This window comes from Haliotis asinina, chromosome 16 (genome assembly GCF_037392515.1).
Source record: "Haliotis asinina isolate JCU_RB_2024 chromosome 16, JCU_Hal_asi_v2, whole genome shotgun sequence".
In the NCBI taxonomy this organism is placed as follows: Eukaryota; Metazoa; Mollusca; class Gastropoda; order Lepetellida; family Haliotidae; genus Haliotis; species Haliotis asinina.
Window position 1 is genome coordinate 14203054 of NC_090295.1, and position 27868 is coordinate 14230921.

The following is a 27868-nucleotide window of genomic DNA, read 5'->3' on the forward strand; positions in this document are numbered from 1 at the left end:
TGATACGTCATCTTACCAAAAGTCTGAATAGCAATGTGACTATGTTCTTTTGAACTTATCCTTTTCATAGCTTTGAGGATGTGACTGAACATTTTCAGCTGAATTAAAATCTTCAGTTGTGACAAAAGAACCGTTCCTATACTTGCAACCTAATTTGACTGTCCATGGGTTCTGTTCCTCTACATAAGACATCACCCTGACAACAACAAAGGTTTCTTCAAAGAATACCAGTCTTTACCTCTGATGGATTGCTATTGTCATTGTGATGAAAATTCCAAACATGATTATGATGATATGTTTGCTTACCAAATCTGAATGACAATATGCTTATTCTTCTCAGATGGTCAGCTTATGATAATGAGATCCATGTATTGTTTGCCACGAAATTATGCTGATAGTCATTTTGATGTCAACTTGGACAAGAAGTTGCATGATGACTATTTTAGTGGATCCTTTTTCATTAAAAGTACAGGATTCATCGTATCAAGCTAACCTCCTTGCATCTTTTGATGTCCTCTAAAATAATGATAGTTTTCATCCTGAGAATACCTGTAATCACAAGATGAATGCTTTTAACAATCAACATATATTTGATTCTCTTTTGAGTATATGATTCTGTTGACTGTAGGCAGTTGGCCTGGCAATGAATGCTTCCAAGTCTGATGGGAATGAAGGGAATGTTTCTCACAAAGAGGTATACTGGTGCTGGAAAACAATTTTTGCCTTTGTGTTCCCTGTGGTTTATTGCCAGTGCTTGGTACCTGGATCCCCTTGTTTCTCCTTCTTGAAAACAGCAAAGCTTGCTTACTTGAAAAGGATTCTTATAGTGAGGATATAATGAAAATCGCAAGCATGATTAGGATATATCAGCTTTCTAAAAGTCTGAATAACAATTTCATTCTGTCCTTTTAAACAGTCTGATGTAAGGTATCAACATTTTTCCTGTAGTGTTTACGATATGGCAGAACATCTTAAACCTTATTCATCAACTATTTGATTGGTCTCAGTCCCTGAGTCCACCTATTTGCTTTCATTTCATCACCCTTGATGTTATGAAAACCCCTTGTTTTATTGCAACCTAATCACAAATTTTTTTCATAGGTCCATGGTACCTAGGATGTCTTGCTTGTTGGCAAGACATTATCCTGGTACCTTCTTGCAGTGAAACTATGAAGAATATTGGGGTTTTTTTGTTGAGAAGCATGACTGTGATGATACCAAATCTGAATGCGAATATAACTATCCTTCTTATATATGGCTAACAGGACATAATGAGATCCACTTCTTAACTGTCAGTCACTGTATATTTTCCGATGATTTTCTATCTCTGCTTTCAAAGGAACTTTATGCAGATCAAGTCTGAATGTTTTGTTGGTCTTATTTTTGTAACAAGTCCCAAGTAACAAGGATATGAGAGCTGGAAATCATGTTTAATTCTTCCATCAAGCATGAATGCTTTTTGAACTGATTAGGTGCCTAAATGTTTGGAAATATCCAGATACACTGTCAAATGGTCATCTACTCAGATTTGTAAGAAAAGGACCTGCTCTCAGTACCTCTGAAGCCAGTTTTTGCTTGATTGAGCTTCACAAGAAGTTATTCATCTTTGGGTAAACTGACTCACTTTTACCATACCACCGTCAGAATGGTAATTGTTACTCTCAACTGACTCCCAATCTCTTGTTGTACTGATGATTGTTATTGTTATGATGATGAGATTTTTGAGCATGATTAAAATGATGTGTCAGCTTACCAAAAGTCTGAATAACAATAGCATTGTGACCGTGTAAGATATGAACATCTTTTCTGTGGTGATGAGTGTATGACACAGTACATTCTGATGTTCCTGTGTGGTGTATCTTTTTTTCGCAAACTTGTCACAAATCATTTGACACACCTCAAACCGTGGTTTCACCTATTTGCCTACCCCCAGAACCATGAAACTTACTGTGAAGAAGGCTGTTTGTTATGATGATGAAAATTCAAGCATGACCCAAATGATATGTTTTCTTACCAAATCTGAATGACAATATGCATATAATTCTTAAGGAGGGAAATAGGAGATAAAGAAATCAATTTTTTGGCTTTTTATTTCTACTTGGTCTGGATTTAGATTTCGTCTATAGAACATATGTTGTTTGTCATGTCATGTCATAGATGTAGTTTCACTTACCCTTGTGTGACTTTCATCAGGTTAATCTGACCACCCTCATAACAGTAAGTCTTTTGTCAATTTTTTTTATATTTTGTGAGACCGATTGTTAGGATGATGAGATCTTTGTATTCTATTGTAATCCCAGTCTTGGAGTTACAAATCCTCTTGAGTTCATATCTGAAGGTCTTGAATGTGTTGAAAGTGTTTAGCTGTTTTGAATATTCTTTTATGATGTCAAGACATCATCTCAAAATTTTAGACAGTACCTGGGGACCCATGAAGGTTCGTGGTAGAATTGGCTTTCAGCAACCCAAGCTTGCCATAAAAGGCGACTATGCTTGTCGTAAGAGGCGACTAACAAGATCAGGTGGTCAGACTCGCTGACTTGGTTGACACATGTCATCAGTTCCCAAATGTGCAGATTGATTCTCATGCTGTTGATCACTGGATTGTCTGGTCAAGACTCGATTATTTACACACCGCTTCCATGACCGCTCACTCACTCAATCACTCTGAATTTGTGGAGTAAAACTAAGCTAGCTCACTCACTGTACCTGGGCCCTTGGCAATCTGGCTTGATTACAAGTCATCACTCTCTGAGCAACAAGTGGGTCTCATTGTCACTGTTGATGTCAACAGACTGATATCAGCCTTTATCTTTAAGATACCTCTGATAGTTATTTTTCAGGATGCAAGACTAATTCTTCAAACATTAAACAGATTTTATTGTATGTGATTTTGTTGCCTGTAGGCAGTTGGTGTGGCAGTGAATACTACCATGTCTGGTGGAAATGAAGGGAATATGTCTCAGAAAGAGGTATATTAGTGCTGGGAGACAATTTTTGTTTTTCTCTTCCCTGCAGCTTTTTTGATTGTTTGATACAAGTCCTCAGTAGTTCTGAATACATTCTTTCATTAATCCCCCTGGACAAGTAGTGCCACTATCCCAGAGTCAGCTGCTAAAGTTTTACCATGCCACTATCAGAACTTTGAATCTTGAATCTGTTTTTGACTTTGGCCATTAGACCATTAGACGGATTGTTAATGTTAAAATGATGAGATTTTTGAGCATGATTAAAATGAAATGTCAAAAGTCAACATAACAAAATCTTCATTTGTTTTTTGGGGTTTTTTTGTTTATGAAACCGGTGTAGGTTTAACTGATCCTTGTGATCACAAGTTATTTCTGTGTCCTTGATCATTGGTTCCTCTTTTTTGCTATGATTACTTCATCCTGAGAACAACTAATCTGTCTTATCAGAATGACGCTCTGTTATTGAGAAGGAATCAGATGATGAAAATTCCAAGCATGATTAAGATATGTTTGAATCTGAACAACAACATGCCTGTTTTTCTATAGTCAAGGGAACATTTTGTCAACCACTGAATTTTTTCCAGTGAATGTGACCCGTACTTCGAGGATATCTTGTGTACAGAATAAATCTTACTATACAGGAACAAAATGATTTCATTGGTCTCCATGTCCATTTTGATATCAGTGAAGTGACATCAGCCTTTATCTTGAGTATAACTTGACTTAAAAGAACAAGACATTCAGTAATTGAAAACATGATTTTGTTGACTGTAGGCAGTTGGCCAGGCAGTGAATCCTCCTAAGTCTCCCGAGAATGAAGAAAGCGAGTCCCAGAAACAGGTACAACGGTGCTGGAGACCTTGTTTTAATTCTATTTCCAAAGTGACCTTGACCCTCATATTTTCTGGCTTCCTCATTAGTTGTGAATCCATTCTGAAATACATCAACTTCTGAAGTAGTTTCTTTGATGTTTTGTGAGCATCCTCAGTTTTTCTTCGTGACTTTCTGAACTGTAAATCTTTATAACGTACAAATTTGCTACCCTTTTGTGAGACTGATTGTTATTATTATGATGACGAGGATTTTGAGCATGATTAAAATGATATGTCAGGCTTACCAAAAGTCTGAATAACAATACCATAATATCCTTTAATGTTGTGCAAAATTTATGCTTTCTTTGAAGTCAGGTCAAAATGGTTAAGTTTATGTTTATGTCAACAAAATGACACCTGCCCCTATCATGGGAATAAATGTAATAATGAGAATAAGAATGATACACCTGGAGACGTAATTGAAATACAGGTGTATGGTTTTGTTGACGTGTAGGCAGTTGGTGTGGCATTGAATGCTCCCAAGTCTGCTGAGAGTGAAGGAAACAAGTCCCAGAAAGAGGTATATTGGTTTTTTAAACCATTTTTAAAATCTTCTTTTCTCTTTGTCTTTCTAGCCTTGGTAGCCATGACATTAGTTCTGAAACCATCCCTTGAGAGCTTCCACTCAAAATCATGGCTCATGAAAATTCCAAGCATGATTAGAATGCTATTTATGCTTGCCAAATGTGGAGGATGGGGACCTGTGACTGTGTTTTTTTTAATTATTGTCACTCGTTTTTGTGAATTATGATTTGTTATGATGAGATTTTGTAGTATGATTAAAATGATATATCAGCTTACCAAAAGTCTAAAAGTCTGAATAACGATCTCTTCATGTTCATTCCTAAAGCCCAATATGAAATAAGAAGGCTGTGTTTGTGTCATGTCAGAAGATCTCGAACTGGTTCTAAAAAATGGTTGTGTCAGATCTGAAACCATTTCTTTTATTTTAAGATCCAGGGGTAGAATAGATCTTCAGCAACCCATGCTTGCCATAAAGGGGAACTACTCTTTTCATAAGTGGCAACTAATGGGATTGGGTGGTCAGGCTCACTGTCGTGGTTAACACATGTCATCGGTTCCCAATTGATGCTCATGCTTTTGATCACAAGGTTGTCTGGTCCAGACTGGATTATTTACAGACTGTCATGGTATAACTGGAATGTTGCTGAGTGCGACGTAAAACTAAACTCACTCACTCACTCACTGAATAACAATATCATTATGTTCTTTTCATGATCAAAGGGTAAAATAAACAGGCCCTATAATGATTACAAGACAGAATATTTTGAAAGTGATTTGTTAAATAGCTGTATTCTAATATTGTTTGTCTCTTGAGGATGAAATGTATGTGTTCCAGAAAGAGATACATCCATAAAGTTGTACATCTGTAGTTGAAACCATTTTCTACCATTCTGTTCCCTGTCAATTTCTTGAAGGGTCGGTGGGATGTCAGAATGATTTGTTTCCAGTGCACAAGTAGTTTCACTGTTCCTGGATCATTGTCCACATTTTTGTCCTTGCTACCACTGAGTTATGAATCTTCTTTTCAATTTGCCAGAATTACCCAAGACTGAATAACAATATTGTTCTATTCTTTTTGTCCCTGCTTGAGTATTGCTAAAAGTGCCGTTAAACTCACCAAAGTCACTCACTCACTTTATTTGAGCCCAGTGTATGTATCAAATTGACGTCAGAATTATTTATCTTTTTTTGATAATTGTCAACTGGGTACAGACAACATTAATCTGCACTTCACACTTAAGCATCAAAGTCTGTTATCACTGCTGATGCATCTTTTGCTTTAACCTTTAGCCTGCTGAATTAATTTAAGCATAAGGCGTTAATAAGAGGGTGGGTGATTTCAAAATATTCAGCTCATTAATACTACATACAAAAATAAACATTATTATAAAAAAAATATCCAGATAATATCAAACGTACAGATATTAATTACAAGACAAACATATGCATCTTTTGCTTTAAAATTGTCACTTGCCAATTTTTTTATATTGGTTATGTTATTTGTTTTCATAGACAATTTTGGTGATTGTGGGGTACTTTGTTTGTCATGAGATATTTGGCATGAGGAATCAGTTGGCAGGGAAGCCTTGTGGTGTAGGTGTTGGCTTATCCTGAAGGTGCAAGTTTGATTCTGTACATGGTACATTGTGTCCAACCATTGCCGGAATATTGCTATTGGTTCTAAAGAATACAGACCTCTTGATCACTCGTGTTTGTACCATCTTTATCTCAAGTAAACTGCAAGCTTGTAACTGGAGTGGATGGAGAGGTTGGACGCATTATTTGCCTTTGAGAACTCTTGGGTGGCAGTATCACAGTATCCATTGGTTGTGAAGCCCAGCTCATGACACTAAAGATTGTAATGCTGGTAGTGGTTATGATTGGGTTTTTTTGTGAATGATGATGATGATGATGATGATGATGATGATGATGATCATGATCATGGTCATGACAATGATCCTTAAATAGTATTGATATTTTTTTTTTATGGTGATGAATGTGGGACTAAACACTTCATTAACTGTTTGTAATCATCCTGTTGTTAGGCTGTTGAGGAGAAGCCCAGGATAGACCCCCATCAGGAAGCCATACAACAACCAGCTCAGGGACAAGATCAGGTATATGCTCAGACTGGATACACGTCACCTAAAAAGAAAACATAACTGCAGGTCTAGTTGACCACAGCTCCAATACTGCTATGTTGTGCCCCTTTACCTGCTCATCTGTAAATGACTAACTGCATACATGAAAGATGAGATTTATGGAATACGAGCAATAATGGTATGAAAGATAATCATAATTTGATTCTCTTTATTTATGTGTAGGACCTTGTCCAACGAACCCAAGTTATCATTCCACATTATTCCAGGTATCAATTGTAAATGTTATGGTATTGGAGTTGTTCCCCACATCTCTGTGGAATAACGTCATGACCTTAAGGTAAATTTGATGAGTGAATGAAGCATGTGGTCCTTTTGTGACATATGGCAGTGAATATTTAATATAGGTAGCTGATGTTGTGATGCAAGCCAAAGCTCCCCAGGCTCCTCAGAATGAAGGCGAGGTCCAGAAACAGGTATATATTGGTGCTGGGATTTTGTGGTGCAGTGTATGCTTATGGTCCATGTTTGCTCTGACCTCGCTTGATACTTGCCATTTTAGTTTGTATCAAGTTGTTTGTGCTTTTCATGACTGGGCCGTTCTGTTGAAGAGACATAACACATTATTCCTCTAGAACCGATCTATGAGTTTGGATCATTGTTGCACTGTACAAAGGGTTGTGTCTATTAACTGTGCTGGGATCTGCAGCAGTGGGTTCCAAATCATAACACCCTCCCCACCCTGATAAATACCCATGGTTAATTAGGTCCAAATGGCTAGCTTATTGGTTTCCTAAAAGTGTTAAATGTCTATAATCTGTATTACTTTGCAACATTAAATATACACATGACTTTATTTAAAATACTGTTCGCATACTACCTTTCGCACATATACTATAACATCTGTGTGCTCTCATAAATGTCATATATTCACTTTTGAATCGTTCACAGTTGTTAACCTCATTAACTTTTCTGGGTTTCATGACAAACTTCATTCAATTTGCAAATGTACTGGAAAAGAAATGTCTTTTAAGTTTTATCAAAGCAGACTCCACCACTCCCCTCCTCCCCAACTGCACATTTTCTTTCATTTCCCTGCTGCTGTAAGGTTTATACAGTCACCTGCTGGGTATAACATGGATAATCTCTTAGTATGCATTGATAATCCCCTATTGGGTAATACATGGTTATTACCCAGCTGGGTATAGCATTGATTATCTCATACTGGTTGTGACGTGAATAATCCCCAATTGGATAAAACATGGTTATTTCCCACCTAGTATGTATATGAATAATCCTTTCATGGGTATAACATGAATAATCTTATGCTGGTACTGACATGAATATGCTCTTTGCTGGTATTACATGGTATTTCACATTTATGGCCTGGGAAAGCGAAATCTAGATCAAACCTCCTCAATTTAGGTGTCTCTTTCGTGGGAAGGGTCAACCTACAGTGAACAGAGAATTTAGCGTTCCTGGGATTCAATACACAAGAAACACAAAGAAATGTGATTTGTTGTCTGATACACTAGTCATGATAGAAGTTTATTAAATAGATATTAACAATAGTAGTGTAGTCCAGGACCCCCATGATGGTGTTGACGAGGTTTTCCTTCAGTGACTGCAGGCATGCCAGTATACTTGTACTTTCTCTTCCTGGGTGGGGTTGTCAAATGTGCTGCAATCCTGGTGGCCTTTCACCATCATCATTGTGGTAACTTAGTCCACAAGCAGCCAAAGGATCAGCATGGGCTTGAAGGATTCCACTTCTATCTCTAATTGCAATGGTTGGTCTATGTGATAGCAACTTCTCTACAAACAGTGTTCGGCCCCCGCTCATAGTTTCAATAAACGTAACTGTGACATGTGAATTTTCCTTTTTTGAATAAGAAAAATACAGTGAGATCTGTTTATAGGGCATTTCAGTCTCTGTTAATCTCAGTTAAAATATTTATTGTTTAATTGCAGAATTATTTGATCTTTGTTAGACATGTTAAGAAAATAAGCCTGATTTATGAATTTTTTCAGCTTACTCAGATGACATGAAACGTCATCACAGTTAATAGGCTCTCAGCTTCGTGTTAATGGGACATACGGTTTTCGTAGCAATTCGCTAGTGCGACATTTGTAGCACAACTTAGGTTATCGCTTTACCAGGAAGAAGGAATATTGAAATTCGCTATCCTGGGCCATCGCAGCTGGTATATACATGAATGATCTCATTCTGGTAATAACATAAATACACTCCTATTGGGTGTTTCATGACAATTTCCAAGCTGCTATAACATGAATGCTCCATTGTTAGGTTTAACATGAATAATCTAATATTGGGCACAACATGGATAGATTTCTAGTGGCGGTCATCATGAATGATTAAACGATTAACTGTCATTTTTATAGCATGGGCACACTTAAACGGTATTTCAAAAGTATTTTGTGCAGTTTAACATGGATGTTTAATGTGTCATTCTTCGTTGGATATTACTATTCTTTGTAGAATATATGGGTATTTTGATGATATAAGTAAATTGCTGAACCTCTTAAATCGTAAGTTAAATTGGATGCGTGAAGGTCCGGATAGAATAGGCCTTCAAAAAACAGTGCTTGCTGTAAAAGGCAACTTTGCTTGTCGTAAGGTGACTAACGGGATTGGGTATTGAGGTTCACTGACTTGGTTGACACGTGTCATTAGTTCCCAGTTGCGCAAATTGATGCTCATGCCGTTGGTTACTGGATTATTTACAGACCACCGCCGCCGCGGCTGGAATATTGCTGATTGTGGCTTAAAACTAAACTCACTCACTCACTCACTCACTCACTCACTCACTCACTCACTCACTCACTCACTCACTCACTCACTCACGTGAAACTGATATTTCAGAATGAAGGTGATGTGGATGTTCTAAAGGTCCATCCTCCTGTTTTACCTGATGATCATGTAGCTGATGATAAAGAAATCCAGGAGGTAGAGCATATCCTTAAAACATTTCTTCCTCTTAGATAGCTTTTTTTGTTTCACACGTAGTAATATTTTTTAGGTCATATGGCATCTGATTTCAGAAATATATTTCTTTTCTGTGATTTTAATCATTATTTTTGTGTGTTCATCCCTAATTTGGACTTACAGATTTCTAAATGTGTAGTATTTTGTAGGATTTAGCCTCATTGAACCAATAAGAGGTCACAAGAAACTTGATTTCATGTGACCTTACATTCTTTTGGCACTATTGCTTTTTAACTGTTTTAGCATCAGTTTAAACTTGGTTAGTAGTGAATTATGATTCTTTTAATAGTCATTTATGTTTTGTTTTGTAGATCCTAAAACCTACCGATGAAAAGGGTACATGGTTCATGTTTTGGTCACATTGCACTCTCATTCTAAAATAAACAGGCCTGATTGCAAACCCAAAACAATTTACAAGAAATGAAAATACATTTGTTTTATCAAACCAAATATTGGTGAATGGACATAAATATTTAGAATGTAGAATGTTTATTTCTCCATATTGCTCTGTTTATAAAGGAATTTAGTTTCGTGTAACTTGGAGGTTACTGGAATTTCCCCATGGTCCCTAGTATGGTGATCTACCTTCAGTTGTTGATCTATAGCCTGTTTTCATATTTTTCATTGTCTGGAGAATGTTATTAGTTTATTAGTTATTAGTTACTGTCCTTTGATGACGCATTTTATTATGATCAATATCAAATTTGTTGTCCAAACAATGTGGCTGAAATATTTCTGATGTGATGATAGTTATTAATTCACTCACTCAAACAAGTTCTAAAAGAAATGAGAATCCTTTCTCTATTATTCTAGTGAACACATTGAGACTTGTCTACTGAAAATTTATGCTTACTAGATGTTTTATTAGATTCAGTCATTTATATTACTACCTTTTGCTTCTAATAAGACCCAAGAATTTACGCTGTGTAAGCCATGATTCATTTTATCAAGAATATGGTGAGTTAGCATAGTCTGAGTCTGGTCAGACTGTTTAATCCTTGTTCTAAACTCTTAATAGAAAAGAAAAGTGGTTATGGTGTAATGAAGTGCCATTGCATCATACTGGCAATATGCAAATCTGATAAAGTGAATCACTTCATGGAGTTTAGTGGAGCAGTGCGGTAGCCTTGTCCTGCCGAAGATCCCTGTTGAAATCATTAGTACAATGTGTGAAGCCCATATCTGGTGTAACTCTGATATTCCTGGAATATTGCTAAAAGCGGTGTAAAACCAAACTCACTCACTCACTCACTCACTCACTCACTCACTCACTCACTCACTCACTCACTCACTCACTCACTCACTCACTCACTCACTCACTCACTCACTCACTCACTCACTCACTCACTCACACACTCCATCAGTTCCTTTATTGTAATGCATATGAACTGTTTTACCTGTGGTATGCATATAATATGCTGACAAAGTCCTGGCACTTCTATAGCATGGATACCTGTATGATATATTGACAAGGTTTTGACAAGGTATTTACAAATGTTGTAAAGGGATAGGACAAGATCATGAATGTGATACATGTGTTACACAAGCATTGATCATGTATATCAGCACAGATGTGGTATACTCACATGACTGGTTTTCTGACATCATTATGACACTGCAGTGGTATATTGATTGAAATAGAATTGACCTTGAACACAGATATGGTGTAAGGAAAATTGCACCATAATGGCACTTTTCATATGACTTGTGTTTGAACCAGGTGCATGACATTGTATCCTGATTGTGTAGATTGATGTTTGTGCTGTTAACATTGATCACCCTGGTCCAGACTTGATAATTTGAAGACTGACGCCATATATACGTGCTGATGTCATCTGTGACTCTGTGGTATATATTAGTATATCAACCATGCTGATACAAATAGGGAATATTGACAATTGGCCCCTTGTTCAGAAAAGTATACATATTGTTGCCTCTGGCTTCTAATCCTCGAAGACTCAAAACGTTTTTGGCATGGAATGATCAAGAGCATTGACAAAGTGTTGACCTCTTGTATAGCAACGTCTCCAGCTGGATGAGAATAAGGGTGGCGAGGTGAAGGTAGACTTGGAGCAGCCTGTCAATGTGGATGTCCCTGGAGGCAAAGACTCGGTTGAAGTGGTTGACAATCAGGTATTAAGATGGGCTGTCTTCTGCAAGGCTCTTTCTGTCCAGCTTCATTTTGGCTTCCTTACTTTCACCTCTGTGTAAACACCTGACTATTAACTTGTGGCTTTGTTTTGTAAACAAGTGAAAAAGGCTGTTTGTATATGGACTGTATTTCATCACTTAACTTGGTTTTGGTTTCGTAGTGCTGGTATTTTCTAAGTAACCCGTGAAAGAAGAAATATGTGGTTCATTGTATATGTGTGGGTATTTGACATTGATTTGGGTTAAGGGTCTGTGATGGACATCCTACATTGTCCTCACATTTGAGGCTGATGTCTGTCATTGTCCTCCATTCTGTGGTAGATGTTTCTTATTGTTTCCATTCTGTATATTAAGCCTCCAATTGTCCTCCCATGTCTTGTACATAGTCCTCATTGTCTTCCTATATCTGTTATAGCCCTGTGTTTGGTAGATATCTTCCATTGTCTTCCTATATCTGTCATAGCCCTGTGTTTGGTAGATATCTTCCATTGTCTTCCTTCCTATCTGTAGCAGATGCCTCCCATTGTCTGTCTTATGTTTTTAGTTGCTGTTTTTGTGATACGTGTCTTAGCTTTTCAGTTTTGTTTCAATAGTTTGCAAACTTTTAGAATTGTAGTCATTCATCAGTTGATGCTCACATAACTGAATAACACTTGCTAAGTACCAGCCCATAGCTTAATCAGCTTTATCTAGCCTCATGTAAGAATGTTGAGTTTTGATTGGTCCACGTGACACTGATAAAATATCATGTACATCCATCACGATCCGCGAGCAGGAGTATAAAAGTCGTATACTCCCGCTACGAAAGTCCTATCACCCTGCTACACCTCAGTGACGACGTGAAGTGAGAAAAGCGTGCATTGACAATGTTAGTAATGTGCGTTGCGTTGAGGTCAAACGATCAGCTGGTGTCAACATGGTAGCAATGAAACGTGTTGTGTTGCGTGTTGTTTTGTTTTGATCTAGTGAAAACATCCAGCTAGATAAATGCGTTATCACATCGTGTCTAGGGAAATACAGGGTTTTATCAGTGCTGAGAAAGGTTGTATTCCTTATACAACCTTACGAGGGACTGATAAAACCCTGTATTTCCCTCAATATGATATGATAACTTATAATATGCCTTTGCAAAGCGAAAACAAATCAAAGATATCACCTATTTGTAAAACATCTTGGTATTGTCCCAGTTTGGTTGAACTTCAGATGTATGTGACCAGTTGGACAAAGTATGACTTTTGGCAAAACAAAATATGTATACATATCCATTTTCTGTCAACTACTCTTCATTTCAAGACATGAGTGGGCACTCTATGTTAGTGATTGATGTGAATAATGTGAGTCAAAGTTTTAATATCAGAGGGGACACACGATTTCAGTGCAATTAATGTCAACATTCTAGTTGTTGATACCAACAGTAATTGTTATGATTAAATAATGTGACAGACACAGGTTCCCACATTATTTGTCAGTAAAATCTTTGCTAGATTCTATTCTCACCAAACATATGTTTTACATACAAGACGGTAACTGCCAGTTGTCTTGTGGTCTGAGTTGGCCACGATTAGGACTCCATCACATGGTGTAGGTTTATGTAGGAAACATACCATTTTGACTCAAATATAAAGGATCAAGTTAGGGGGTCAGCTTATCAACATTAACATGTCTAGCAAATGGTTGAACAGCATATGAATGTGAAACATGATGATACTGGGGATCTTTCAACTGATGATGTATTGAGAAACTGTGGGATGTCACTGTCTCTGATCAGATCCTACGAGAAGATGTTCAAAACCGGTATTTGTTGTTGCCCTGCCTGGTGCTTGGCATTAAGTAGATTCAGTCAGAACCAGCACACTCAATACAATGTATCTAGATGGTAAGTAGTGGTATGGTATCAATGAAATCAACTGATACCCAAAAACATGATCAAGAACATGAACACACACACAAACACACACAACCAAACACACACACACACGCACACACGAGCTCAAGCTGATCATTTTTTAATGCTTAATTAATGCCTGTTGGCTTTATCTAATATTGTAGTTTGGTGTGTAGTCTATTTTGGAGAAGACAGTCAGGGGACTGTTTGGGAAGATGCTTGCATGCAAAGGGAGACGACTGCATGAGGTGTAGATCAGTGGTTTCCAGCAGTCACTTTTTTATGCTTATTTCTTTGTACATCGTTTAATTATTGTTTTTTGCTTCCTTTTGGGTTTCTCATTGGTCACCTGGTGATGGACATTGTCTCCGTGTATATCTGTGGTGTTAATGCTGTTGTTCTGTTGTTCTCCACAGGCCTTGCCCGGTGCTTAATGTGATCTCCATGTGTTGTGTGCTACACTGTGAAACTGTCTGCCTTGTGTGACTGCCTCTGTGATTCTCTGTGGACTCTCCAATGTTAATATGCTGTGAAGTTTCTGTAGAAGGATAGCAGAATGGAATTGAAAAGGAGGGATACAAATTAGCTGCAGACTTACAACTCAAAACAGTATAAAAGAATACAGATGTGGAATGCTGAGTGTTACAAACATTCAAAGCATATTATCTGTTCCTTTGAAGAAATCAGATCACTTTTGATAATTGTGACATAATTGCTGTACTTAATCTTCAGGTGACAATCTTAGATAGACAATACAATGCAAATCTGTGAAGACCTGGATTGGGACCCAACCCAGTTGTGTTGATCACTGGATTGTCTGGTCCAGACTCAATTCTTTATAGGCCATAACCATATGGCTGGAACATAGATGAGTGTGGTGTTAAACAACAAACAAACAATGCCACACAATCAACATGAAGAGTATACAGTACAATTTTGTGTTTCTGTTTGTGTAGCATTTGTGCAAATGTTTCTGTCCCCACAATCAAAGAAATAATGCTTATCGCTTGGCGTAAATATAAATAATTTGTTGGATAGTATTCATGTATGTCATGCTAAAGCCCTGACGGGTCCCCACATGGGTGCAATGTGTGACGACCATTTCTGGTGGTGTTGTTGGAATATTGCTAAAAGTGACATAAAACTAAACTCACTCACTCACTTACTAGTCTTTCTGAAATTGTTTAAGTGATACAATCTGTAGAGTCAATTATTACGTCACCCAATGTTATTCAAACAAAATGTGATATTGCAAAACCATTCCTTACGTGGGATCAAACTCTTCATACAGTTCATATTTTAAGAACAATCTTTCAGGTATGTTCCTGTTTAATGTAGAGCCTACTTACTCCCTTTTAAGTCATGTGAAAGTGGCCTCTATTGATTGTGTATTAAAATGTTCTTTTCAAATGTTTATCCTCTTTTAATCAGTCCACAATAACATCAGTGAATAAAATTAACAAATGCCCAATTTAGAAAATGTAACAGGTACTTGCTTTGTGGAAGCTATTAATAGAAACATCCATAACTACTCATAAATGAAGCGGCATATTTTAGAAGTTGGAAGTCAAATAGAATAAGTGTATGTGGATGACAACTTCTTTAATACTAGAACACAATACAAGAAGTTGTCATCCATATACACTTATTCCATACTCATAAATGGTAAGTAATGACATTGATACTTATCTCTAGCTGTTTTACAGTATTCATTAGCTTGTAGTATTGTTACAGTTCAGTGAACCTGTTGAATTATGGTTTAGAATTTGTCTTCAGCACCAATGAAACTATATCACCATGATATATAAAGGGACTTTTAGCTAGAAATGTATAGAATTATGGGTAAGGATTCGTCTTCAGCACCAATGAAACTATGTCATCATGATATATAAAGGGACTTTTAGTGGGAAATGTATATAATTATGGGTTAGGATTCGTCTTCAGCACCCGTGACACTATATCACCATGATATATAAAGGGACTTTTAGCTAGAAATGTATAGAATTATGGGTAAGGATTCGTCTTCAGCACCAATGAAACTATGTCATCATGATATATGAAGGGACTTTTAGTGGGAAATGTATATAATTATCGGTAGGATTCTTCTTCAGCACCAATGAAACTATATCATCATGATATATAAAGGGACTTTTAGTAAGATATGTAAAGAATTATCAGTAAGGAATCATCTTCAGCACCAACAAAACTATATCATCATGATATATAAAGGGACTTTTAGTAAGATATGTAAAGAATTATCGGTAAGGAATCATCAGCACCAATGAAACTGTATCATCATGATATATGAAGGGACTTTTAGTGAGATATGTAAAGAATTATCAGTAAGGAATCATCTTCAGCACCAACAAAACTATATCATCATGATATATGAAGGGACTTTTAGTGACAAATGTGTAGAATTATGTGTAAAGGATTATTCATCAGCACCACTGAAACTGTATCTTCATGACATGAAGGACTTTTAGGCAGAAGTGTGAAGTATTACGGGTTAAGATTTGTGTTTGGGACCAATGAAACTATATCATCATGATATGTGAGGGACTTTTAGCGAGAAATGTGTAGGATTCATGTTTCCTTGCTTGGGAGAAATTTATTCTATATATAATTTTATGTATATGTATTCCATTGGTTTTATTTTGCATCCATTTTCAGGTGTAAATCTTCTTACTCTTCTAAAAATGTAGATCTTTTGTTTGTCTGTAAAATGGATACAACATTAAAGACTTGATATTGTTTGGAATCATATTTATTGTTTTACTCTGTTTATCTCACATGTTTCGTTTTTAGGAATAGACTGTACAGAAGAAAATAAAATATTCTTTCATTGACAACAGTAGCTTTATTTGTACTGTAGCAAGAACCATATTAAATCACTGCTGAAGTAGCCTGTTCGTGATTTTGACCACTGTTTATCTTACCTCACACATAAATGTTGTTTTCTGATTGGCTATGCTCTCTTTCATTATTTTCAATGTACCCCACTTTCAAGCAAGGTACATTTCCATGTACCCTGCTACCAATAGCTTGGTTGTACTTCCTTAACTCAAATGACATTGAATCACACATGATGCATGGAAATTACTGATGTTTTGTAAATGCAAATCGATGAAGGGGAGATAACTCTAAATCTGTTTTTTGTGTGTTGTGTGCAAAATCAAGCAATGGCTACAAATAGATTTGCCTCACATTTCAATGAATATATCTTAGCAAATGTTCAAGTGGAGTCCCTGTGAATATTAACAGGGGCAATTACACCGCTGAGACTTAACTAAGACAATACCTGCAGGAAAAACTGCAAGACACAAAAATCGAATTCTTTGATTCACACAGGTTGGCTGAAGTGTAAAATACGAGCCATGCAAAATTTCATATTCAAAGTTAATATTGTGAGGTGTTTGGTAAGATAAATATGTTATTCACTGGTCCTTCGAGGGCCCATTGGCTGATGTACCCTCGATGTTTGTTCACGTTCCCTGAGTCCGAACAAACATCGAGGTTACATCAACCCATGACCCCCTTGTAACCAGTGAACAACTTATAATGTTTATAGCACCTCATCCTTGTCCCCAATTGGGGCTGAGGTGTTCACTGTACATAAGGGGAGAATAGGTACCGTACTCCATACATCATGCTTGCTTCCAAATGAAGATTCCGTGCATCGCTGTAGACTGGACCCAAATGTGCTTGTCTACCGATTCTGGAGATTCTGGCCAGAATTTGTGCCCCAAATTTTCCCCCCAACTAACTGGTGCCTGAATAGTTCCCTTTGAGCCTGTTTATGCTGTGAGAGCATACTACAATGGGTGGTAGGTGGTGGCAGTATGTGACTCTTTCTCAGTAGTCTAGGTGTCATTCATGATTATCAAGGAAGGGCTAGCATAGATTAACTCAACTGTCATCCTGTGTCACAAACCTGCTCCATCAGGGACAGTAGGGTAGCCTATTGGATGAAGTGTCCAATTGTCAAGCTGATAACCTGGGTTTGATTCCCCACATGGTACAATATGCTAAGCCCATTTCTGGTGTCCCAACTGCGTGATATTCTTGGAATATTGCAAAAAGCGACATATTATCTTGTGCAATATGATGGATTTTGCAAGTTATATCATGGAATATATTGAATAAATTATTCTTGGACCTTCATGTTCATTATGCATAGTTTGGTAGTCTTGTATATTTGTTTGTTTACAGGAACAGTGTGTAAAATTTAAGTGTGTATCAAGGACACAAAGAATGGCTATGTTTCTGTACCTGTTGTCCACACACCCTGATGGCATGGGTTATGGTGGGGTTAATGTGGGGTAGCCTAGTGGTCAAAATGTTTGCTGTCATGTCGTAGACTTGGCTTCGATAACCCTTATGGGTGAAATGTATGAAGCCTATTCCTGGAGTCTCCTGTCGTAATATTGCTGGCACAAAACTGAACTTGTTGACTGATGGCATTGATTGCTAGGTCAGGGAATTTGTATATCTTTTCAAACACGAGGGATTAGTCAGGGAAATTTGGGTTTAAGTCAGGGAAAAAATAAGGCTGAGAATGTCACTAATAAGGTGTGGTAGTGTGATGGCTATGGTTGTTGTCTAGCAGATTGTGAATGTCCATTTTGGTCAAACTTTGTCGCATGTAATACATTCACCAAAGCTGTATGTATTTGTGATAAGTGTGAAGGAAATACTGCAAAAGGGATAGTATAAACTGGCTGAAAGGGAATGAACAGGCCACTTATTTGAGGCCACAAAAGTCAAGGAATTTTGATCTACCATGACTGAGGGAACCCTGACTTTCATCAGGCCAGTTTAGAATATTTACTACCATGACACGCTGTCCTTAGTCTGAGCCAACTTTACCATACCTAAAGATGTGTCTGACTCTCCAACACTCAATACCGTGGCTGAGTCCGTATTATTATTATTATTCACCACTTCTCTGGAGGGTAGTGGGGTAGCCTAGTGGTTAAAGCGTTCGCTCATCACGTCGGAGACCCTGGTTTGATTTCCCACATGGGTACAATGTGTGAAGCCAATTTTCTGGTGCGCCCCCCCCCCGCCGTGATATTGCTGGAATATTGCTGAAAGAAGTCTAAAACTAACCTCACTCTCACTTCTCCGGAATTCAGTATCATGTGACACAGTACCATTGACTTTTGGCTAGCTTAGACTCAGTGTGTCTACGTTGATAAGTATATTAACATCTACATATCTGATAGAATCTTCCTCGGATTTTTCATCACTGGACTTAAGGTATCCATGTAATGACACTGTTACTGTTTGGGTCGGAAACAGAACCTCCTGTCACCCTGTCTATCATGATGCCAGTTTAGAATATTTCCTAACATGATAAGCTTAATGGGGTGGACTGATATTTGCATCATTCAGTTTCTTAATGTACATTATATTTTGATAACATTATGTGATTGTGTTTATCTCCCTTGTTTTACTATCTGTTTGTTTTGAATTTGCGCTACTAAACTCAGGCCAGATTTTTGATTTTGTTCCTGGATTTAGATTTTAAAATAGTTGATTAGTAAATTTAACAGACAAACATTATACATGATCTTTTGTAATTATCCAGGAACTTGATATGGATTGGATTGGTTTTGACAAATGAAAATAATCTTTGCCACTTTTAGCTGCTCATAAACATATGTGTGTGAGAGCAGCATTCATAATTTTTTTTCACAATATTTTTACCACCTTTTCTCAGAATATTATAATTTTAGGATTGTCAGATTCATAATCAAAATGTGATGCATCACATGGGAAGCTTTTCACTTCTTTTCACCATTACTGTGTCGTCTTATAACCAAAATATACCTCTCAAACAAACTTGTGGGACATTTCACTGCTTATTGTCATCAAACAGGATCACTTTTTTATGCACTCTTTTTTTCTGTGTATGTAAGACTAATGATTTGTCTGAATGAATATTTTTAGCTTGTTTAGAACTGTATTTCTACAAGAAAAATGGGATTGCATGTGATATTTTCAATTTGACATGGTAAGTTCACTACAAGTGATTTGAATTGGATAGATTTAATTTAGCCTTGCCTATTTCTTCCCTGGGTGTTTGGGATGAGACATGCTTCCACAGGTGGCCTAATATCTGGGATTTTAGTATAGGTTTGATTCTCATGCTTGATGGAGTCCACTGGTTTGGGTTTCATCCCAGGATCTCTGATTATGATCCTTTACCAGATTTGGTAAACAACAATTCGTCTGCTGTTAAAGTATGTGAGCCATGCTTCACTCCCAGCTTTCCTCCAGTCTTATTAAACTGGACTTCTTTTCAAGGCTGCATGCAACCCAATCCTCTTGACACACATGCTTCCTTTAGAGTAGCTCTCATTGTCTTCGCCTTGTAGTAATACTGAGCATAAAAAGTGACATATCTTGAATATTTTGGGGGATATTTTCTTTTTTTAAAACTGTCATCATGTATCAAGATATCCTCCAAATGTTAATTATCCTCTACTTTTTTGTCCAGCATATATTTGCACCAAAAACAATATAAATCCATCTGGTCATAGCAGTATATAGATCATTATATGGTGAAACTTGTCTAAACTGGCACCCCACGGTGTGGGATTAGACAATGGCAATCATTTTGAAACCTGACTGCCATTTGCACTTGTGAATTTCTATAATACCTTTGATGTTTAGCAGGAAAATATATGTATGAAACATTTGTGTCAGATGTCCTAACCACACAAGTACTACTTCCTGGTTATCTTGCGAACCAAGAGGATTAATTAGTGTATTGGATTATGGGTCCTTGATTGGACTGCTCATAACCATGCCAGTTTAGACGGTGTTAATTACAGGTGTAATTGCTTGTTTGGGCTGAGAAAGTCATGCTGGAATATGGAAAAGACAGGTGCCAGATGAGACAATGTTTTAGTGATAATAATGATGTAAAATGGTGTGACCAAAATGTTTTGCTGGTTTTGACAGTATTCTGGAATAGACAGGTGCTGTTTTGGTAAGTTTCACTGTATTAATGGTATGGTCATTATATGACCCTTGGGGTGACAACATTGTCCTTTTGTTGTGACAATCCCTTTTGGTATTATATGTGCTCCTCAACTGCCAGGCCTGGTATCATAGCTCCAGCACTAGCTTGATTGTTGCCTTATGTAGATCATGTGAGCTATTTAATATATCTGCCCTTCTTAACAAGGATTTGGTTCCAGGATGTTCATCCGGACATGATGGCAAACCAAGGTCAGATCTTCAAACCTGATTTCAACAACCAGGTTATTGGAGACAACAAACCCCAAGTAGATCAAGACAACCAGCTGGGCATCAACCATGACAACAGGATGCAGAACGAGGGGCCGGTTAATCTACAGGTAAGTGATGGGTGAAAAAGTATCTACTGCAACCACTATAAAATGTCCCTGCATGCCATACTCTGGAGTATTCCAGTTTAAGTAGCCAAATTATTACAGATGGACCAAATGATTTAGTTAGGATTATGATAACATACAGTACATCAAGCCCTATCTAACTGGTTGAAGGAATGATTTGATTTCAATTATCATCAGATTTGAGACATTTTGTTCGCTGTAAGTACATTTCATTTACAAAGAGTACAAGGTAGGTAAATGTTAAGAATACCAATGTCAAGTGTTCTGATATAAACTACATCAACACTGGTTGATGAAAGGCCATAACTAAGAGGGAAACCATTATTGTCAAGTTGATATATTCTGTATCAAAGGTCTCAAGTCTGTGTGATACATACTATATCAACTTTAGTTGATAAAATGTAGTAACCAGTGTTTGATGTATGTTCTGTATCTAAGGACACCAGGGCCTAGATTTTCGAAGCTCTCCTAGCGCTAAGATTGTCATCAGATCCATACATTAACGTTAACTTAAGACCATCTTAGCGCTAAAAGAGCTTAAAAAATCTAGGCCCAGGATGTCATGCTATACTACCCATCAGAAGTTTATACTCACTAGTGTAAATGTAATTACTTGACCTGATCAATTGAATACTAATGCATTGCATGACCATGTCACAATTGGTTGGGTCTAACATTGTGAATGGGGTGTGCCTTTATCAGGTGATAGTCAACATGTCCGAACCGCTGAGACAAGCTGCTGTTTGACATCTCAGTGTCGAGAAGTCGACAGCGATGTGCTGACTTATAGTGAGTGTTTTAAGTGAGTCTAAACTTTTGATGGGTAGTATATTTATCATCCAAAATGATTCTCTTATCTTCTTGAGTAGCTTTTTCAGATATGTCAGGATTAAATGAAATACTGGTCAAATCAGTACTAAACTAAACTCATTACAATTAGCCCTTATTTAACTGATGTTTCCTACATTTGTTGTGAGAACTAAATTATGGTCCATAATTTTTCTTTTCCTGTCTTATCCTTTCCCATCCTGTGTTGGCAGGTCCAAGAGCCACTGCTTCCCAACAGGAACTTTGATGAGGATAAACACATCCCACAGCAACAGCTTCCACCAAGGAATGACGCTGACCAGGCTGAGAATGAGGCTCCACCTCTCCAACCTCAAGGTCAAGGGCAAATGATGGTCCCCAACTTTGGTCTTGGAAAGAACATGGGCAAGGTATTGATGGTATATATATTTTTTACAAGCTTTTGTTATTTTAGAAATAAAGAATGTTCATCATCTAGTGCAAAGACACCATGACATCAAGGTGTTTGATCATCATGCTGAAGGCCCAGATTCCATTCCCTACATGGGTACAATGTGTTAAGCCCATTTCAGGTGTCCCATGCTGTGATTTTGCTGGAATATTGTTACAAGCGTAAAATAAAACTCACTCACTCACTTCTCACCACATTGAGCTAGCATGATGAAATTCTGTGCAAACAGTCCAAGGAAACATGATGATAATTTCATGTCAGTATAGTGACACATTAAATCTTTGCATAAGGCAAAGTGGCCCAGTGGTCCAAGCCACATCAGGATTTAAATCTGAGTAATAATGTTCTGCCCTTGTGGTTTCAGGATGGTGATGTGCAGGTGGAAGGAGAAGGTGAGTGATGATGTTGGTGGTGTTGTAGTTGCTGCTTTTGTAATATAGTGTAAAAGTATACAGTATTCCTATATTTCTGCCATTATTGTCACTATTTGTTATGGTCTTCTCACAAGATCAGATAGTGTTTTTTGTCTTCGTTTTGGGAGTTTTCAGCAAATTAATACCATGAATCTATTAAGTTCTTATGTTTGAAACATAGATAGCAAGTCAGTGTATTTTGTTTGTCACTGAAATCTCTTGTCTCTTTGATGACAGCAGAGTTATCTACCCTTGTGAGAATTGCCAGGCAAGATCAAATTAACCCATTCAGAAACCAGCAATGTATTTTACCTTATGAACAGCAGTGGCCCTTAAATGTATGATCTCAGCCTCTATCAGTAGGTCAGAGAAGATAGAAATCTGTGTTTTTCATTGTTTTACATTACCATTACATTACATTTTACATGGACAGGAAATTGGAGTTGTTGTTTTTTTTATTGGCTGGCAAGGTATCTTCTTATTATCTTACTTTTTGAGCAAAGTTAATTTCTTGTTCCCAGCAATGTAATAATGCTGGAATATTACACAAAACTAAACTCAAGTGTGAGGTATTTTTTGCCAGTCAACAACAGCTGAGATGAAGTCACGACAACTTTCCGATGAATAGCCATCCAGGCTTTATGGTTTATTGTTGGGGTATCTGGTAGTGCTTCTTGCAACTGGGTGTAGAGGATGGCTAAATTTGTGCATATGCTTCTGCTGTTTCACTAGTCATCTGTCTCACTCTGTAGTAAACCAGAAGTCTGTGCACCTGGGAATATTTCTTGTACATCACACTTCCTTTCAGTTGGACCCATGAAGACTGCTGCCATACAGCTGTAATACTGCTGAATGCAGCATAAAACTAAAATTTATTAAGGTTACATTGGCCCATGGTATGACCCACCACAATGCACCTAACTGTCAGGATCTAATAGTCATGAGCTTAATCCCACATTTATATTCTGTGTGTCAGGACCATGATGCAGGTGAGCTTACCTCCCTTTTTATCTCCCTTGTTACCTCCCTTGTTACCATCTCGCCAGAAAATGAGAAGATGCTGGTCAGTATTGATCGCTTGGTGATTTGGTGAAGTAACAGCAGAATTTTATTAGATCTTAACAGATCAGTCATTTTTTTAGGAAAGGTTGTAGGATTGTGAGAGACAGCAGCTATTTTGACAAGCTTGAGAATTCATTCACCGATTTGGGGAAGGTCTTAAAAGAAAGTTATATTCTGAATTATATTTTTTAGGGAGAGCATGAAAATATACTTGAAAATGGTGAGAGTAATTAAAAAAATATCACAAAAATGTTAAAGAGTAGTAAAAAAAATATCACAATCTTTATGGGGAGGAAAGTTATTTTCTGTTTCTTAGTGCATTTAAAACCTGTCGGACACCCTGGAATTCATGATTAGTCCTACATGTATTGATGGTAAGGATTATTAAAAACACCTGACCTTCAGTGCTTCACAGCTGTACATCAGTGATGTTGTGGAGAAATATATACGATACTAATGGAGTATCCCCAGCGGTCGTTTGGAACTGTCTATACCTGTGTTTATCTTCTTTGTAAAAATGCTTCGGATGTTACTGCTTAAGCTTCACCAGGCACTTGTTTTTACAAGATATTTTGTACCCAGTTTCCAAAATCTTACCAATAACCCAGAAGTATTCTAATGGGTGAAAGACACGTGAAGGTCTGGGGTAGAATAGGCCATCAGCAACCCATGCTTGCCATAAAAGGCGACTAGGCTTGTCGTAAGAGGCGACTGACAAGGATCGGGTGGTCAGGCTCGCTGACTTGGTTGGCACATGTCATCGGTTCCCGAGTGCGCAGATTGATGCTCATGCTGTTGATCACTGGATTTTCTGGTCCAGCCTCAATTATTTACAGACCATATGGCTGGAATATTGCTGAGTGCGGCGTAAAACTAAATCCACTCACTCACTCTCTCTAATGGGTGAAAAGAAGCTGTCAATCTCATGGATGCACAAACTTTCTTGTGGGAGAACCCCCCACCCACAGTAACTGTACCTATAACTGAATCGTAGATGAATGTATAAGTAGGAGCTGGGTAGGTGAGACTACTATAGAGGTTTGAGGAATTGCCCACTATTGCCAGGTTCAATTCCCCACATGGGCCAATCTGTGAAGCCCATTTTTAGACCATATGATATTGCTGGAATATTGCTGAAGGTGGTATACAGAATTAACTCTTTCACCGACTAGATGTGAAAGATGACAGTATTTTAACATCACTCAGAATTTCAGTACTGTGTAGCTTTAAAAGTGTTGAGCATTTGTGTTGTGGAGGTTCAGGGGCTTTATAAACTTACGTCAGCCATGTGTGAAACTAATCCCCGTGTAAGGTAATGCTGTGTTTGATCTCAGCAGCAATGTGTCACGTGTGGCTGTTTTATGTCAGGCCAGGCAGGACAAGGATATATCAGTGTTTTGTGACAGAGACAGGGTGTAATTGTGTATGGTATGATTATATTGTTTCAGTGTGAAAGTATGTATGTTGTATTGTGTTTCATGAATACAGAGTGCAAGGGTCTGTGGAATCATTGTTTCTTGAATAAAATGTGCAAGGGTGTATGGCTGTATTGTTTCAGGGTGCAAGGGTGTATGGCTGTGTTGTTTCAGGGTGAAAGGGTGTATGGCTGTATTGTTTCAGGATGCACGGGTATATGGCTCTATTGTTTCAGGAATACTATGTGCAAGGGTGTATGGCTCTATTGTTTCAGGAATACAATGTGCAAAGGTGCATCGCTTTATTGTTTGGTTCAGGACTACATTCTGTGTGAAAGTGTGGCTGTATTGTCAGGCCAGCTACATGGTATGAGTGTTACATTATGTAAGAGGATTGCAATATTTTATCAGAGCTATTATTTACCAGGTTGAATTATATTGCGGTAGGGTAGGTTACATGAGGACATCATGTATAGCAATGTTTGGTCTTGGCAACTGTGTGTAAGCATGTCTGCTATATTCTGTCATTCAGGTAGGTATATCAGTATGTCTGTGTACATGTGGCAGCATTATCATATGTCCTGCTAAATGGCTGCATCATATCATGCAACAACTGATCAAAGTATATGGCTATATTGTGCCATTATGCATGTTTGTGTTCATGTTTGTGATGCATCAGTGCTACAATATGTAACTGTTACGTCAGGCAACAATACTGCCTCACAAAGCAATATTCCAGCTATATTCCAGCAGTCTGTCAGTAATCAAATCTGGACCGGACAGTCCAGTGATCATTGATCTTTGCAATTTGAATATGACATACATCACCAGGCCTAACCACACAATACATAACCTCTCATGACAAGCCTGGATCGATGAAGATCACTTCTGACCAGAATGTGTGTGTCCAAGGGGCTACAGTTTGGCAGTGTGCATTGGGTAGGGGCAGGGCCACTATATGTTGATGCATACATTAGTCAAGGAAGATGTTTTGTCTTTGAAGTGAGTTGAGTTGAAGTGTAAGAAGGGGTATAGGTTTTATGTAAAACAGAAGGTGTGGATGTTCATTACACAGTCGCCGTGTGTTCTGGTACTAACCAGGTGTGGGGGTGTTATTTCAGAAGAGGAGGAGGAGGAAGATGAGGAACAATATAATGATGACAATGTAGATAAGTATGAGATGGATGACACAGCAGACAAGGACACACTGCAGGAGCAAATGGACGTCTGATGTCAGTTGTCTCTCTGCTACAGGTGCTTCCACGCTCACAAGAGACACTCTCTGTTGTCTTGTTCTCTCTTTTTTGCTCACTCAGTCTCAAAGAGATTTCACTTTGAGTTAAATTACCTTTTGTTTTTATCATAATAAAGAGCTGTGTTGTAAAGTGTTTGATTTAGGTCTTGTCTGATGTTAACTGTAATATTCAATTCATATGCTTTCTACATTTTTGAAAATACAGGACTAATGTTTTATATGCAATAGTCAACTTTAAATCCCAGATTGTTTCTTTTAATATGAAAGAACCAGTATATTTGCTCACACAGACACAGCCTCTGTTTTAGCAAAGCTTCCCATGTCAACATCAGAGTTACTTAAATGACTAAACTCTTCACATAGATCAGATTCTGTAATACATAGAATTATTAGAAGATGAGTGATGGTGTAGACTTAGGTGTACCAGTACACAGTTCCTGATCAGGGATGGTAAGGTAGAGTAGTGATTAAAGTGTTCACTTATCACACTGAAGATTTCCCACATGTATGAAGCCCATTTCTGAGATCTCCCACCTGACATTGCTGGAATGTTGCTGAAAGCAGCATAGAACCCAAATCACTCACTCACTCATCCTGATTATGACTGTTTTTTCTACATTCAACACAAACACATTTCAAGTGACCTGTACTCTGTTGAGCCTTACTCATGCATTAAGATAAGTGGACTAAGATCCTACTATGACACGCCTGAAATCCTATTCAGAGTTTTCTAAACTTTAAACTCAATTTTAACCTCGATTAAGTATTAACATGCAATTTTTCGTTCAGGCTCATTCATGTATTTAGCAGCATAAACATCAGACAAGGCTTAAATGAAACTGTACTAAGCCTGAATGTTTGACAAAGTTTTGACAAACTGAAGCTGCTACTGACCAAGTAAATGCACAATTATTATATGAAAAGTAGAAAAGATTTTTCTCAGTGGGCAAGAAGCAGTGAGCAAGACAAGCAAGAGTGTGACTACCTGTTTTCTGACGCATGTTGTAAACATATTGTGCTCGCTCCATGTCTGTTGTCTTGCAAATAACAGCGTCGCCAAGTATTTAACCATCTGTACTAACATTGGCTAGTTTGTGCTTCTGGTAACTTATCTTCTCTGTAACGTCCATTATACTCAGCGGGCATCTCAATAGTTCAAGCAACTGTGAGATTCATCTTGTTTTTATCACTCGCCTGATACATGCAGAATGGTAAGGTGGCCTCTCTCCAATTAAGACATGAGACATTTTCTGATGTCCCCCATTGCAATATCACTACGATTAAGTACAATACAAACAGTTTGTCAGAAAAAAAACCCAAAATGGACACGACAATGCAAAGTTTTTGAAGTCCTTTCTTTTACTACAGTTTGATCTCATTGTCATTACTAAATGTTTGATATTTAAATTTTGAATTTGTGGAGGAAGGTGCAAAATCTGGAGAATGGTTTATTCTTGAGTTTTTGTGACACTTTACTGCAGTGAGCATCTAATATCACCACGATGTATTTAAACAGTAACTAGTAATCGTCTTTATGATATTTGACAAACTTAAACTTAACATTAAAGT

General features: G+C 37.6%; 1 protein-coding gene across 11 annotated transcripts in view; it reads left to right on the forward strand.

Moving 5' to 3' along the window:
- Positions 1-27868, forward strand: part of LOC137268101 (Golgi integral membrane protein 4-like) — an 89456-nt gene that overhangs the window by 50963 nt on the left and 10625 nt on the right. For 7 of the 11 annotated variants that reach the window (XM_067802613.1, XM_067802611.1, XM_067802621.1 and 4 more), the window contains 6 exons: positions 6412-6483; positions 6873-6941; positions 20720-20878; positions 21937-22122; positions 22519-22546; positions 26166-26298. In XM_067802613.1, the coding sequence (XP_067658714.1) occupies positions 6412-6483; positions 6873-6941; positions 20720-20878; positions 21937-22122; positions 22519-22546; positions 26166-26275 (624 nt within the window). In that variant the 3' untranslated portion in view covers positions 26276-26298. Of the gene's footprint in view, positions 1-6411; positions 6484-6872; positions 6942-11491; positions 11606-13924; positions 16361-20719; positions 20879-21936; positions 22123-22518; positions 22547-26165; positions 26299-27868 lie in introns of those variants that run through there. The other 4 variants (XM_067802612.1, XM_067802615.1, XM_067802616.1 and 1 more) reach the window with 4 other exon arrangements.